Source organism: Hyla sarda, unplaced genomic scaffold (assembly GCF_029499605.1).
Source record: "Hyla sarda isolate aHylSar1 unplaced genomic scaffold, aHylSar1.hap1 scaffold_301, whole genome shotgun sequence".
NCBI classification, from domain to species: domain Eukaryota; kingdom Metazoa; phylum Chordata; class Amphibia; order Anura; family Hylidae; genus Hyla; species Hyla sarda.
Genome location: NW_026609727.1, coordinates 57,237 through 74,134, shown reverse-complemented (window position 1 = coordinate 74,134; position 16,898 = coordinate 57,237). Strand labels below are relative to the sequence as shown.

General features: G+C 52.5%; 1 protein-coding gene across 1 annotated transcript in view; it reads right to left on the bottom strand.

Moving 5' to 3' along the window:
- Positions 1-16,898, bottom strand: part of PRDM2 (PR/SET domain 2) — a 169,026-nt gene that overhangs the window by 129,690 nt on the left and 22,438 nt on the right. The window contains exon 3 of the mRNA XM_056553416.1: positions 4,300-4,403. Within this exon, the coding sequence (XP_056409391.1) occupies positions 4,300-4,403 (104 nt within the window). The remainder of the gene's footprint in view (positions 1-4,299; positions 4,404-16,898) is intronic.

Here is a 16,898-nt window from a genome sequence, read left to right as displayed (position 1 = left end):
CGCACAGGGGGGGAGGAGGGTCACACAGGGGAGGAGGAGGGTCAGCACAGGGGAAGGAGGATCAGCACAGGGGAGGAGGAGGGTCAGTACAGGGGGAGGAGGATCAGCACAGGGGAGGAGGAGGAGGGTCAGCACAGGGGAGGAGGAGGATCACACAGGGAAGGAGGAGGATCAGCACAGGGGAGGAGGAGGGTCGCACGGGGGGGGAGGTTCACACAGGGGAGGAGGAGGGTCAGCACAGGGGAGGAGGATCAGCACAGGGGAGGAGGAGGGTCAGCACAGGGGGAGGAGGATCAGCACAGGGGAGGAGGAGGATCAGCACGGGGAGGAGGATCAGCAGAGGGGAGGAGGAGGGTCAGCAGAGGGGAGGAGGAGGGGAGGAGGAGGGTCAGCAGCGGGAAGGAGGAGGATCAGCACAAGGGAGGAGGAGGATTAGCACAGGGGATGAGGAGGAGGATCACACAGGGGAGGAGGAGGAGGGTCAGCACAGGGGAGGAGGAGGATCACACAGGGAAGGAGGAGGATCAGCACAGGGGAGGAGGAGGGTCGCACAGGGGGGGGAGGAGGGTCGCACAGGGGGGGGAGGGTCGAACAGGGGGGGAGGAGGGTCGCACAGGGGGGGAGGAGGGTCACACAGGGGAGGAGGAGGGTCAGCACAGGGGGAGGAGGATCAGCACAGGGGAGGAGGAGGGTCAGCACAGGGGAGGAGGATGGTCAGCACAGGGGGAGGAGGATCAGCACAGGGGGGAGGAGGATCAGCACAGGGGGGAGGAGGATCAGCACAGGGGGAGGAGGAGGATCAGCACAGGTGAGGAGGATCAGCACAGGTGAGGAGGATCAGCAGAGGGGAGGAGGATCAGCAGAGGGGAGGAGGATCAGCAGAGGGGAGGAGGATCAGCAGAGGGGAGGAGGAGGATCAGCACAGGGGAGGAGGAGGATCAGCACAGGGAGGAGGAGGATCAGCACAGGGGAGGAGGAGGATCACACAGGGGAGGAGGAGGATCAGCACAGGGGAGGAGGAGGGTCAGCACAGGGGAGGAGGAGGGTCAGCACAGGGGAGGAGGAGGAGGGTCAGCATAGGGGAGGAGTATCAGCACAGGGGGGAGGAGGAGGGTCAGCACAGGGGAGGAGGAGGGTCAGCACAGGGGAGGAGGAGAATCAGCACAGGGGGGGGAGGAGGATAACATAGGGGAGGAGGAGGAGGATCAGCACAGGAGAAGAGGAGGATCAGCACAGGGGAGGAGGGTCGCACAGGAGGAGGATCAGCACAGGGGAGGAGGAGGAGGGTCAGCACAGGGGAGGGGAAGGGTCAGCACAGGGGAGGAGGAGGATCACACGGGAGGAGGAGGAGGATCAGCACAGGGGAGGGGGGTCAGCACAGGGAAGGAGGAGGATCAGCACAGGGGAGGAGAAGGGTCAGCACAGGGGAGGAGGAGGATCACACGGGAGGAGGAGGAGGATCAGCACAGGGGAGGAGGGTCAGCACAGGGGAGGAGGAGGGTCAGCACAGGGGAGGAGGAGGGTCAGCACAGAGGAGGAGGAGGATCACACAGGGGAGGAGGATCAGCACAGGGGAGGAGGAAGGTCAGCACAGAGGAGGAGGGTCAGCACAGGGGGGGAGGAGGGTCAGCACAGGGGGGGAGGAGGGTCGCACAGGGGGGGGGGAGGGTCACACAGGGGGGGGGGGAGGGTCACACAGGGGAGGAGGAGGGTCAGCACAGGGGGAGGAGGATCAGCACAGGGGGGGAGGAGGAGGGTCAGCACAGGGGGAGGAGGATCAGCACAGGGGGGGAGGAGGATCAGCACAGGGGGGAGGAGGATCAGCACAGGGGGGAGGAGGATCAGCACAGGGGGGAGGAGGAGGATCAGCACAGGGGGGATTAGGAGGATCAGCACAGGTGAGGAGGATCAGCAGAGGGGAGGAGGATCAGCAGAGGGGAGGAGGAGGATCAGCACAGGGGAGTAGGAGGATCACATAAGGGAGGAGGAGGGTCAGCACAGGGGAGGAGGGTCACACAGGAGGAGGATCAGCACAGGGGAGGAGGAGGAGGATCAGCACAGGGGAGGAGGATCAGCACAGGGGAGGAGAAGGGTCACACAGGGGAGGAGGAGGAGGATCAGCACAGGGGAGGAGGAGAATAAGCACAGGGGAGGAGGAGGATCAGCACAGGGGAGGAGGAGGATCAGCACAGGGGGGGAGGATCAGCACAGGGGGGGAGGATCAGCACAGGGGAGGAGGAGGGTCAGCACAGCGGAGGAGGAGGATCACACAGGGGAGGAGGAAGAGGGTCAGCACAGCGGAGGAGGAGGATCACACAGGGGAGGAGGAGGATCAGCACAGGGGAGGAGAAAGGTCAGCACAGAGGAGGAGGAGGGTCAGCACAGGGGAGGAGGAGTAGGGTCAGAAAAGGGGAAGAGGAGGGTCAGCACAGGGGAGGAGGAGGATCTGCACATGGGAGGAGGAGGGTCAGCACACGGGAGGAGGAGGGTCAGCACACGGGAGGAGGAGGATCAACCCAGGGGAGGAGGAGGATCAGCACAGGGGAGGAGGATCAGCACAGGGGAGGAGTGATTTTACTGTGCACAGGGGAGGAGGAGGAGGAGGGTCAGAAAAGGGGAAGAGGAGGGTCAGCACAGGGGAGGAGGAGGATCTGCACATGGGAGGAGGAGGGTCAGCACACGGGAGGAGGAGGGTCAGCACACGGGAGGAGGAGGATCAACCCAGGGGAGGAGGAGGATCAGCACAGGGGAGGAGGAGGATCAACCCAGGGGAGGAGGAGGATCAACCCAGGGGAGGAGGATCAGCACAGGGGAGGAGGATCAGCACAGGGGAGGAGGATCAGCACAGGGGAGGAGGATCAGCACAGGGGAGGAGTGATTTTACTGTGAAGATCCAGGGCAGATGTCATGGTGCAGTAAGCTACTTTATTCTGGCTTTATACATCTTATCCCCTTATATTCATAGGATAGGGGATAAGATGTATGATTGCAGGGGTCCCACCGCTGGAGACCCCCACGATCTCGGTGCAGCCCCCGGCATTATTTGAAAAAAAATTCTTATAAATTTACAATTCTATCCTCATTGGTGCGTGCGGATATGGACCTGTCCTGTATAAACTTCCTTAAACCTGAGCACACAGCTAGCGGCCGGGTGACCGCCACGTTCCTACATATCCTGAATGAGGAGAAAGGAAGAAGCTGCTGACAGACTCCTCTGCTGACAGACTTCTCTGCTGACAGACTCCTCTGCTGACAGACTCCTCTGCTGCCAGACTTCTCTGCTGACAGACTCCTCTGCTGACAGACTCCTCTGCTGACAGACTCCTCTGCTGACAGACTCCTCTGCTGACAGACTCCTCTGCTGCCAGACTTCTCTGCTGACAGACTCCTCTGCTGACAGACTCCTCTGCTGACAGACTCCTCTGCTGACAGACTCCTCTGCTGACAGACTCCTCTGCTGCCAGACTCCTCTGCTGCCAGACTCCTCTGCTGCCAGACTCCTCTGCTGACAGACTCCTCTGCTGACAGACTCCTCTGCTGCCAGACTCCTCTGCTGCCAGACTCCTCTGCTGACAGACTCCTCTGCTGCCAGACTCCTCTGCTGACAGACTCCTCTGCTGACAGACTCCTCTGCTGACAGACTCCTCTGCTGCCAGCTTATCTCCCTGAACACAATAGGATTCGGCATGTTGACCTTCTCTCTCCTGATATGTGCAGTTGGGGCGACCACCATATGTATTAGATGGTTGGCCGATTCCAAAATAATCTGTGGGTTCAGTCCCAATTCATCTCATGTATATGGATGGCAAGCTATAGAGCCAACATGGCAACGCCGGAGTGATCAATTCTACAAGTCACACAGCAGATCAGCGCTCCGCTCCACAATTCCCCAGACTATATGAGAGATGTATCCTGCCGTGTAGTGATTGCAGAGGACAGCCTGACACATTGTACCCCTGAAAAATCTACAGAATATTAATATATATATATATATACACATAAAATTCTACCAAGGGTTTATAGGGAAAGTGTCTGGACCTCATGGGAACCTTTAGGTGACAACATGGCTGCCCTGACCTCCCGTAACGATCATATATTACAGTCATAGATGTTTCCTTCTGGGCACGTTCCCTATTGTGGAGCCATAACCCCCCCCCCCCCCCCCCATATAAGACAATAGAGGCCGAGACCCAGATCCACGTTTCACCATTTCAGCCTCCATCACAAAATACACCTAAAAAACTAAGCACTGCGCCCATAGAGAAAAGGTCCCAAATCTGCGAGGAGCCCAGATCTTACCTCCCACATGTAGACGTTGTTCTTCACTTGAGATCGTTTTTTCTTCTCTCCAATAAAAGGTCCAAATTTCTTTCCTCTTGGAAGCGGCTTCTGGGCCCAGATACCTAAAATAATAATGGTTGTTGTATTGAGATCCCGATAGCGATCAGTATTATCTTTCCATATATATTTCTAATATTTCTGCGTACAGTCTGTAAATAAGAGGCCACACGTGCAGCGTCCCGAGAATAGTGCAACAACTTTTATTTTCATAACCGGACAATTATTTTATCAATTAATCAAACAAAAAAATCGCAGCATCTGATGTTCTTATTAGTACCGGGTTGTGGTAGATCAGGCATTTCATTCCATTTTTTTCTGGGATGTGGCCTAAAAAAACCGCATTTCTGGTATTTGGGATTTTTACAGGATCAATAATGATAATCACGACTATGATTAAGGCTCTTTAGCCAAAACGTGTCAGACTGTGACCGTGTTCCCTGTACTTGGATTTTAAGGATCTGGGGCCAAACATCTTTTTCCTTTACGTTGGATGATGTTATGTTAATAGTTCAGACAATTCCGCACATAGTAAAACAAATTATTTTCTTTATTTAATTTTGAAAATGGAAAAAGATTGGGGCGGGTTTATCTAAAATATATATATGAATTGCCCCTGTCATTTGGTTCCTTATACAGATATTTATATTCTGCAGTGATCCATGAGATATATATATACATTCATCATGCACATGCTCGTAGTATTCTATGTATTCGGCCATATTGTTACTCGGTGCGCAGCCTTCACAGTTTGTATATGATCATTATGCGCATACGTTTCCCAGCATTCATACGGTTAGGATGTTGTGCATTCGGTTGGCTGTATTCTGTGTTTACGGTTTTATTCTGCGCATATGGTTATTATTTTATTGTGGGCCTCCGGTTAGTATGTTTTACTCTGGATATACAGTTAGCTGGGTGTGCGTTCCATATCTTGCAATACATACATTATATATGATTACAGTATTTCATAGCAGCTATATCGAGCGTGTACCTATACCTGCCAGGTCGGCAGAGGGACGCCATACATTGTTGTTACTCAGGGCCAGATTAAGGCTGCCTGGAAGACAGAGCACTTCATTATGATGGCCCCCGACAGTTCCCCCACATTAGGTACAGTACAGTTCCCCCCACATTAGGTGCAGTACAGTTCCCCCCACATTAGGTGCAGTACAGTTCCCCCACATTAGGTACAGTACAGTTCCCCCACATTAGGTACAGTACAGTTCCCCCACATTAGGTACAGTACAGTTCCCCCCACATTAGGTACAGTACAGTTCCCCCCACATTAGGTGCAGTACAGTTCCCCCCACATTAGGTGCAGTACAGTTCCCCCACATTAGGTACAGTACAGTTCCCCCCACATTAGGTGCAGTACAGTTCCCCCCACATTAGGTGCAGTACAGTTCCCCCCACATTAGGTGCAGTACAGTTCCCCCACATTAGGTACAGTACAGTTCCCCCCACATTAGGTGCAGTACAGTTCCCTCCACATTAGGTACAGTACAGTTCCCCCCACATTAGGTGCAGTATAGTTCCCCCCACATTAGGTGCAGTACAGTTCCTCCACATTAGGTACAGTACAGTTCCCCCCACATTAGGTGCAGTACAGTTCCCCCCACATTAGGTGCAGTACAGTTCCTCCACATTAGGTGCAGTATAGTTCCCCCCACATTAGGTGCAGTATAGTTCCCCCACATTAGGTGCAGTATAGTTCCCCCCACATTAGGTGCAGTACAGTTCCCCCCACATTAGGTGCAGTATAGTTCCCCCCACATTAGGTGCAGTACAGTTCCTCCACATTAGGTGCAGTACAGTTCCCCCCACATTAGGTGCAGTATAGTTCCCCCCACATTAGGTGCAGTATAGTTCCCCCACATTAGGTGCAGTAAAGTTCCCCCCACATTAGGTGCAGTATAGTTCCCCCACAATAGGTGCAGTATGGTTCCCTCACATTAGGTACAGTATAGTTCCCCCACATTAGGTGCAGTATAGTTCTCCACATTAGGTGCAGAAAAGTTCCCCCACATTAGGTGCAGTATAGCTCCCCCACATTAGGTTGGCAGTATAGTTCCCCACATTAGGTACAGTCCAGTTCCCCCACATTAGGTGCAGTATAGCTCTCCCCATTAGGTGCAGTACAGTTCCCCCCACATTAGGTGCAGTATAGTTCCCCCCACATTAGGTGCAGTATAGTTCCCCCACAATAGGTGCAGTATGGTTCCCCCACATTAGGTACAGTATAGTCCCCCACATAAGGTGCAGTATAGTTCCCCCACATTAGGTGCAGTATAGTTCTCCACATTAGGTGCAGAAAAGTTCCCCCACATTAGGTGCAGTATAGCTCCCCCACATTAGGTTGGCAGTATAGTTCCCCACATTAGGTGCAGTATAGTTCCCCCACATTAGGTTGGCAGTACAGTCCCCGCACATTAGATTGGCAGTATAGTTCCCCCCACATTAGGGTTGGCAGTATAGTTCCCCCACATTAGGTTGGCAGTACAGTCCCCGCACTTTAGATTGGCAGTATAGTTCCCCCCACATTAGGTTGGCAGTACAGTCCCCCCCCACAGTAGGTTGGCAGTATAGTTCCCCCACATTAGGTTGGCAGTACAGTCCCCGCACATTAGATTGGCAGTACAGTCCCCCCACAGTAGGTTGGCAGTATAGTTCCCCCACATTAGGTTGTAGTTCCCCCACATTAGGTTAGCAGTACAGTCCCCGCACATTAGATTGGCAGTACAGTCCCCCCACATTAGGTTGGCAGTATAGTTCCCCCACATTAGGTTGGTAGTACAGTCCTTGCACATTAGATTGGCAGTACAGCCCCCCACATTAGATTGGCAGTATAGTTCCCCCACATTAGCTTGTAGTTCCCCCACATTAGATTGGCAGTACAGTCCCCGCACATTAGGCTGGCAGTACAGTCCCCGCACATTAGGTTGGCAGTATAGTTCCCCCACATTAGGTTGTAGTTCCCCTACATTACGTTGGCAATACAGTCCCCACACATTAGGTTGACAGTACAGTCCCCGCACATTAGGTTGGCAGTACAGTCCCCGCACATTAGGTTGGAAAAAGTTCCTCCACATTAGGTTGGCAGTACAGTCCCCCACATTAGATTGGCAGTACAGTTCCCCCACATTAGGTTGTAGCTCCCCCACATTAGATTGGCAGTACAGTCCCCCCACAGTAGGTTGGCAGTATAGTTCCCCCACATTAGGTTGTAGTTCCCCCACATTAGGTTAGCAGTACAGTCCCCGCACATTAGATTGGCAGTACAGTCCCCCCACATTAGGTTGGCAGTATAGTTCCCCCACATTAGGTTGGTAGTACAGTCCTTGCACATTAGATTGGCAGTACAGCCCCCCACATTAGATTGGCAGTATAGTTCCCCCACATTAGCTTGTAGTTCCCCCACATTAGATTGGCAGTACAGTCCCCGCACATTAGGCTGGCAGTACAGTCCCCGCACATTAGGTTGGCAGTATAGTTCCCCCCACATTAGTTTGGCAGTACAGTCCCCGCACATTAGGTTGGCAGTATAGTTCCCCCACATTAGGTTGTAGTTCCCCTACATTACGTTGGCAATACAGTCCCCACACATTAGGTTGACAGTACAGTCCCCGCACATTAGGTTGGCAGTACAGTCCCCGCACATTAGGTTGGAAAAAGTTCCTCCACATTAGGTTGGCAGTACAGTCCCCCACATTAGATTGGCAGTACAGTTCCCCCACATTAGGTTGTAGTTCCCCCACATTAGGTTAGCAGTACAGTCCCTGCACATTAGGTTGGCAATATAGTTCCCCCACATTAGACTGGCAGTACAGTCCCCGCACATTAGGCTGGCAGTATAGTTCCCCCACATTAGATTGGCAGTACAGGTCCCCCACATTAGGCTGGCAGTACAGTCCCCCCACATTAGGTTGGCAGTACAGTTCCCCCACATTAGGCTGGCAGTACAGTCTCCGCACATTAGATTGACAGTACAGTTCCCCCACATTAGGTTGGCAGTACAGTCCCCGCACATTAGATTGGCAGTATAGTTCCCCCACATTAGGTGCAGTACAGTTCCCCCCACATTAGGTGCAGTACAGTTCCCCCCACATTAGGTGCAGTACAGTTCCCCCCACATTAGGTGCAGTATAGTTCCCCCCACATTAGGTGCAGTATAGTTCCCCCCACATTAGGTGCAGTAAAGTTCCCCCCACATTAGGTGCAGTATAGTTCCCCCACAATAGGTGCAGTATAGTTCCCCCACATTAGGTACAGTATAGTTCCCCCCACATTAGGTGCAGTATAGTTCTCCACATTATGCGCAGAATAGTTCCCCACATTAGGTGCAGTATAACTCCCCCACATTAGGTTGGCAGTATAGTTCCCCACATTAGGTGCAGTATAGTTCCCCCACATTAGGTTGGCAGTACAGTCCCCGCACATTAGATTGGCAGTATAGTTCCCCCACATTAGGGTTGGCAGTATAGTTCCCCCACATTAAGTTGGCAGTACAGTCCCCGCACATTAGATTGGCAGTATAGTTCCCCCCACATTAGGGTTGGCAGTATAGTTCCCCCACATTAGGTTGGCAGTACAGTCCCCGCACATTAGATTGGCAGTACAGTCCCCCCACAGTAGGTTGGCAGTATAGTTCCCCCACATTAGGTTGTAGTTCCCCCACATTAGGTTAGCAGTACAGTCCCCGCACATTAGATTGGCAGTACAGTCCCCTTGGCAGTATAGTTCCCCCACATTAGGTTGGCAGTACAGTCCTCGCACATTAGATTGGCAGTACAGTTCCCCCACATTAGGTTGTAGCTCCCCCACATTAGGTTGGCAGTATAGTTCCCCACATTAGGTGCAGTATAGTTCCCCCACATTAAGTTGGCAGTACAGTCCCCGCACATTAGATTGGCAGTATAGTTCCCCCCACATTAGGGTTGGCAGTATAGTTCCCCCACATTAGGTTGGCAGTACAGTCCCCGCACATTAGATTGGCAGTACAGTCCCCCCACAGTAGGTTGGCAGTATAGTTCCCCCACATTAGGTTGTAGTTCCCCCACATTAGGTTAGCAGTACAGTCCCCGCACATTAGATTGGCAGTACAGTCCCCTTGGCAGTATAGTTCCCCCACATTAGGTTGGCAGTACAGTCCTCGCACATTAGATTGGCAGTACAGTTCCCCCACATTAGGTTGTAGCTCCCCCACATTAGATTGGCAGTACAGTCCCCGCACATTAGGTTGGCAGTATAGTTCCCCCCACATTAGGTTGTAGTTTCCCCACATTAGGTTGGCAGTACAGTCCCCGTACATTAGGTTGGCAGTATAATTCCCCCCACATTAGGTTGTAGTTCCCCCACATTAGATTGGCAGTACAGTCCCCGCACATTAGGCTGGCAGTACAGTCCCCGCACATTAGGTTGGCAGTATAGTTCCCCCCACATTAGGTTGGCAGTACAGTCCCCGCACATTAGGCTGGCAGTACAGTCCCCGCACATTAGGTTGGCAGTATAGTTCCCCCCACATTAGGTTGGCAGTACAGTCCCCGCACATTAGGTTGGCAGTACAGTCCCCGCACATTAGGTTGGCAGTATAGTTCCCCCCACATTAGGTTGTAGTTCCCCTACATTACGTTGGCAGTACAGTCCCCACACATTAGGTTGGCAGTATAGTTCCCCCCACATTAGATTGACAGTACAGTCCCCGCACATTAGGTTGGCAGTACAGTCCCCTCACATTAGATTGGCAGTATAGTTCCCCCACATTAGGTTGGCAGTACAGTCCCCGCACATTAGATTGGCAGTACAGTCCCCACACATTAGGTTGGCAGTATAGTTCCCCCCACATTAGATTGACAGTACAGTCCCCGCACATTAGGTTGGCAGTACAGTCCCCTCACATTCGATTGGCAGTATAGTTCCCTGTTACGCCAAGCGCTCCGGGTCCCCGCTCCTCCCCGGAGCGCTCGCTACACTTCCCTCACTGCAGCGCCCCGGTCGGTTCCACGGACCCGGGGCGCTGCGTTACCACCTCCGGCCGGGATGCGATTCGCGATGCGGGTAGCGCCCGCTCGCGATGCGCACCCCGGCTCCCGTACCTGACTCGCTCCCCGTCAGTTCTGTCCCGGCGCGCGCGGCCCCGCTCCCTAGGGCGCGCGCGCGCCGGGTCTTTGCGATTTAAAGGGCCACTGCACCGCTGATTGGTGCAGTGGTTCCAATTAGTGTTTACACCTGTGCACTTCCCTATATCACCTCACTTCCCCTTCACTCCCTCGCCGGATCTTGTTGCCCTAGTGCCAGTGAAAGCGTTCCTTGTGTGTTCCTTGCCTGTGATTCCAGACCTTCTGCCGTTGCCCCTGACTACGATCCTTGCTGCCTGCCCCGACCTTCTGCTACGTCCGACCTTGCTTCTGTCTACTCCCTTGTACCGCGCCTATCTTCAGCAGCCAGAGAGGTTGAGCCGTTGCTAGGGGATACGACCTGGTCACTACCGCCGCAGCAAGACCATCCCGCTTTGCGGCGGGCTCTGGTGAAAACCAGTAGTGACTTAGAACCGATCCTCTAGCACGGTCCACGCCAATCCCTCTCTGGCACAGAGGATCCACCACCTGCCAGCCGGCATCGTGACAGTAGATCCGGCCATGGATCCCGCTGAAGTTCCTCTGCCAGTTGTCGCTGACCTCACCACGGTGGTCGCCCAGCAGTCACAACAGATTGCGCAACAAGGCCAACAGCTGTCTCAACTGACTGTTATGCTACAACAGTTACTACCACAGCTCCAGCAATCATCTCCTCCGCCAGCTCCTGTACCTCCTCCGCAGCGAGTGGCCGCTTCTGGAATACGACTATCCTTGCCGGATAAATTTGATGGGGACTCTAAGTTTTGCCGTGGCTTTCTTTCCCAATGTTCATTACACTTGGAGATGATGTCGGACCAGTTCCCCACTGAAAGGTCTAAGGTGGCTTTCGTAGTCAGCCTGCTGTCTGGAAAAGCCCTGGCTTGGGCCACACCGCTCTGGGACCGCAATGACCCCGTCACTGCCTCTGTACACTCCTTCTTCTCGGAAATTCGAAGTGTCTTTGAGGAACCTGCCCGAGCCTCTTCTGCTGAGACTGCCCTGTTGAACCTGGTCCAGGGTAATTCTTCCGTTGGCGAGTATGCCGTACAGTTCCGTACCCTTGCTTCAGAATTATCCTGGAATAATGAGGCACTCTGCGCGACCTTTAAAAAAGGCCTATCCAGCAACATTAAAGATGTTCTGGCCGCACGAGAAATCCCTGCTAACCTACATGAACTCATCCATCTTGCCACTCGCATTGACATGCGTTTTTCCGAACGGCGTCAGGAGCTCCGCCAGGATATGGACTCTGTTCGCACGAGGCGTTTCTTCTCCCCGGCTCCTCTCTCCTCTGGTCCCCTGCAACCTGTTCCTGTGCCTCCCGCCGTGGAGGCTATGCAGGTCGACCGGTCTCGCCTGACACCCCAAGAGAGGACACGACGCCGCATGGAGAATCTCTGCCTGTACTGTGCTAGTACCGAACACTTCCTGAAGGATTGTCCTATCCGTCCTCCCCGCCTGGAAAGACGTCCGCTGACTCCGCACAAAGGTGAGACAGTCCTTGATGTCTACTCTGCTTCTCCACGTCTTACTGTGCCTGTGCGGTTGTCTGCCTCTGCCTTCTCCTTCTCTGCTGTGGCCTTCTTGGACTCTGGATCTGCAGGAAATTTTATCCTGGCCTCTCTCGTCAACAGGTTCAACATCCCGGTGACCAGTCTCGCCAGACCCCTCTACATCAATTGTGTAAACAATGAAAGATTGGACTGTACTATACGTTTCCGCACGGAGCCCCTTCTAATGTGCATCGGATCTCATCACGAGAGGATTGAACTGTTGGTCCTCCCCAATTGCACTTCTGAAATCCTTCTTGGACTTCCCTGGCTTCAACTCCATTCCCCAATCCTGGATTGGTCCACTGGGGAGATCAAGAGTTGGGGGCCCTCTTGTTCCAAGGACTGCTTAAAACCGGTTCCCAGTAAACCTTGCCGTGTCCCTGTGCTTCCTCATGTAACCGGTCTCCCTAAGGCCTATATGGACTTTGCGGACGTTTTTTGCAAAAAACAAGCTGAGACTCTACCTCCTCACAGGCCTTATGATTGTCCCATTGACCTCCTCCCGGGCACTACTCCACCCCGGGGCAGAATCTATCCTCTGTCCGTCCCAGAGACTCTTGCCATGTCTGAATACGTCCAAGAAAATTTAAAAAAGGGCTTTATCCGTAAATCCTCCTCTCCTGCCGGAGCCGGATTTTTCTTTGTGTCCAAAAAAGATGGCTCTCTACGTCCTTGCATTGACTACCGAGGTCTTAATAAAATCACGGTTAAGAACCGCTACCCCCTACCCCTTATCTCTGAACTCTTTGATCGTCTCCAAGGTGCCCATATTTTTACCAAACTGGACTTAAGAGGTGCTTATAATCTCATCCGCATCAGAGAGGGGGATGAATGGAAAACGGCATTTAACACCAGAGATGGACACTTTGAGTATCTGGTCATGCCCTTTGGTCTATGCAACGCCCCTGCCGTCTTCCAAGACTTTGTTAATGAAATTTTTCGTGATCTCCTATACTCCTGTGTTGTTGTATATCTGGACGATATCCTGATTTTTTCTGCCAATCTTGAAGAACACCGCCAGCATGTCCGTATGGTTCTTCAGAGACTTCGTGATAATCAACTCTATGCCAAAATAGAGAAATGTCTGTTTGAATGCCAATCTCTTCCTTTTCTAGGATACTTGGTCTCTGGCCAGGGACTACAAATGGACCCAGATAAACTCTCTGCCGTCTTAGATTGGCCACGCCCCTCCGGACTCCGTGCCATCCAACGTTTTTTGGGGTTCGCCAATTATTACAGGCAATTTATTCCACATTTTTCTACTATTGTGGCTCCTATTGTGGCTTTAACAAAAAAAAATGCCGATCCCAAGTCTTGGCCTCCTCAAGCGGAAGACGCCTTTAAACGACTCAAGTCTGCCTTTTCTTCGGCTCCCGTGCTCTCCAGACCTGACCCATCTAAACCCTTCCTATTGGAGGTTGATGCCTCCTCAGTGGGAGCTGGAGCTGTCCTTCTACAAAAAAACTCTTCCGGGCATGCTGTTACTTGTGGTTTCTTTTCCAGGACCTTCTCTCCGGCGGAGAGGAACTACTCCATCGGGGATCGAGAGCTTCTAGCCATTAAATTAGCACTTGAGGAATGGAGGCATCTGCTGGAGGGATCAAGATTTCCAGTTATTATTTACACCGATCACAAGAACCTCTCCTACCTCCAGTCTGCCCAACGGCTGAATCCTCGTCAGGCCAGGTGGTCTCTGTTCTTTGCCCGATTTAATTTTGAAATTCACTTTCGGCCTGCTGATAAGAACATTAGGGCCGATGCTCTCTCTCGTTCCTCAGATGCCTCTGAAATTGAACTCTCTCCTCAACACATCATTCCTCCTGACTGCCTGATTTCCACTTCTCCAGCCTCCATCAGGCAAACTCCTCCAGGAAAGACCTTTGTTTCTCCACGCCAACGCCTTGGGATCCTCAAATGGGGTCACTCCTCCCATCTCGCAGGTCATGCGGGCATTAAGAAATCTGTGCAACTCATCTCTCGCTTCTATTGGTGGCCGACTCTTGAGACTGATGTGGTGGACTTTGTGCGAGCCTGCACTATCTGTGCCCGGGATAAGACTCCTCGCCAGAAGCCCGCTGGTTTTCTTCATCCTCTTCCTGTCCCCGAACAACCTTGGTCTCTGATTGGTATGGATTTTATTACTGACTTACCCCCATCCCATGGCAACACTGTTATTTGGGTGGTCGTTGATCGATTCTCCAAAATGGCACATTTCATCCCTCTTCCTGGTCTTCCTTCAGCGCCTCAGTTGGCTAAACAATTTTTTGTACACATTTTTCGTCTTCACGGGTTGCCTACACAGATCGTCTCGGATAGAGGCGTCCAATTTGTGTCTAAATTCTGGAGGGCTCTCTGTAAACAACTCAAGATTAAATTAAATTTTTCTTCTGCATACCATCCTCAATCCAATGGACAAGTAGAGAGAATTAACCAGATCTTGGGTGACTATTTACGACATTTTGTTTCCTCCCGCCAGGATGACTGGGCAGATCTTCTACCTTGGGCCGAATTCTCGTATAATTTCAGAATCTCTGAATCTTCCTCCAAATCTCCGTTTTTCGTGGTGTACGGCCGTCACCCTCTTCCCCCCCTCCCTACCCCCTTGCCCTCTGGTCTGCCCGCTGTGGATGAAATTTCTCGTGATCTTTCCACCATATGGAAAGAGACCCAAAATTCTCTCTTACAGGCTTCTTCTCGCATGAAGAGATTCGCAGATAAGAAAAGAAGAGCTCCTCCCATTTTTTCCCCTGGAGACAAGGTATGGCTCTCCGCTAAATATGTCCGTTTCCGTGTCCCGAGCTATAAGTTGGGACCACGCTATCTTGGTCCTTTTAAAGTTTTGTGTCAAATTAATCCTGTCTCTTACAAACTTCTTCTTCCTCCTTCTCTTCGTATCCCTAATGCCTTTCACGTCTCTCTTCTTAAACCTCTCATCCTCAACCGTTTTTCTCCTAAATCTGTTCCTCCCACTCCTGTTTCCGGCTCCTCGGACATCTTCTCTGTCAAAGAGATCTTGGCCTCCAAAAAGGTCAGGGGAAGAACTTTTTTTTTAGTGGATTGGGAGGGTTGTGGTCCAGAAGAGAGGTCCTGGGAACCTGAGGACAATATCCTGGACAAAAGTCTGATCCTCAGGTTCTCAGGCACCAAGAAGAGGGGGAGACCCAAGGGGGGGGGTACTGTTACGCCAAGCGCTCCGGGTCCCCGCTCCTCCCCGGAGCGCTCGCTACACTTCCCTCACTGCAGCGCCCCGGTCGGTTCCACGGACCCGGGGCGCTGCGTTACCACCTCCGGCCGGGATGCGATTCGCGATGCGGGTAGCGCCCGCTCGCGATGCGCACCCCGGCTCCCGTACCTGACTCGCTCCCCGTCAGTTCTGTCCCGGCGCGCGCGGCCCCGCTCCCTAGGGCGCGCGCGCGCCGGGTCTTTGCGATTTAAAGGGCCACTGCACCGCTGATTGGTGCAGTGGTTCCAATTAGTGTTTACACCTGTGCACTTCCCTATATCACCTCACTTCCCCTTCACTCCCTCGCCGGATCTTGTTGCCCTAGTGCCAGTGAAAGCGTTCCTTGTGTGTTCCTTGCCTGTGATTCCAGACCTTCTGCCGTTGCCCCTGACTACGATCCTTGCTGCCTGCCCCGACCTTCTGCTACGTCCGACCTTGCTTCTGTCTACTCCCTTGTACCGCGCCTATCTTCAGCAGCCAGAGAGGTTGAGCCGTTGCTAGGGGATACGACCTGGTCACTACCGCCGCAGCAAGACCATCCCGCTTTGCGGCGGGCTCTGGTGAAAACCAGTAGTGACTTAGAACCGATCCTCTAGCACGGTCCACGCCAATCCCTCTCTGGCACAGAGGATCCACCACCTGCCAGCCGGCATCGTGACATTCCCCCACATTAGGTTGAAATAAATAGAAAGAAAAAAGACCGGGGAACGGCGCCTCGTGTATTACCCTTAAACACAAACAGCAAGTGTAAATGTGGGAGAAACCCACGGCACTTATAGGTGGCTGCTCACCAGATGTAAATAGAAGTAACGCATATCACCCCAAATAGGGGTACTCACTGATGTCCAAAGGAGGGCTGCAAGCCGGAGGTCACAGGCACATACGTCCTGACGTAGTCATCAAACGGAAAATGGAAAAGGACCTCATTCATCCAGGCGCTGCCGGTTAGGTCATCAGGTGCACAAAATGATGCAATGTATACCTTGGAATATTGTATACATGAAAGTTTATTAAAAAATAATAAACAACATACAGATTACGCGTTTCGAGGGTGACTCCCCTCTTCCTCAGATCAGGTGTCACCTGATCTGAGGAAGAGGGGAGTCACCCTCGAAACGCGTAATCTGTATGTTGTTTATTATTTTTTAATAAACTTTCATGTATACAATATTCCAAGGTATACATTGCATCATTTTGTGCACCTGATGACCTAACCGGCAGCGCCTGGATGAATGAGGTCCTTTTCCATTTTCCGTTTGATGCCCACATTAGGTTGGCAGTACAGTCCCCGCACATTAGGTTGGCAGTATAGTTCCCCCACATTAGGTTGGCAGTACAGTCCCCGCACATTAGGTTGGCAGTATAGTTCCCCCCACATTAGGTTGTAGTTCCCCCACATTAGGTTGGCAGTACAGTCCCTGCACATTAGGTTGGCAATATAGTTCCCCCAAATTAGACTGGCAGTACAGTCCCCGCACATTAGGCTGGCAGTATAGTTCCCCCACATTAGATTGGCAGTACAGGTCCCCCACATTAGGCTGGCAGTACAGTCCCCCCACATTAGGTTGGCAGTACAGTTCCCCCACATTAGGCTGGCAGTACAGTCTCCGCACATTAGATTGGCAGTACAGTTCTCCCACATTAGGTTGACAGTACAGTCCCCGCACA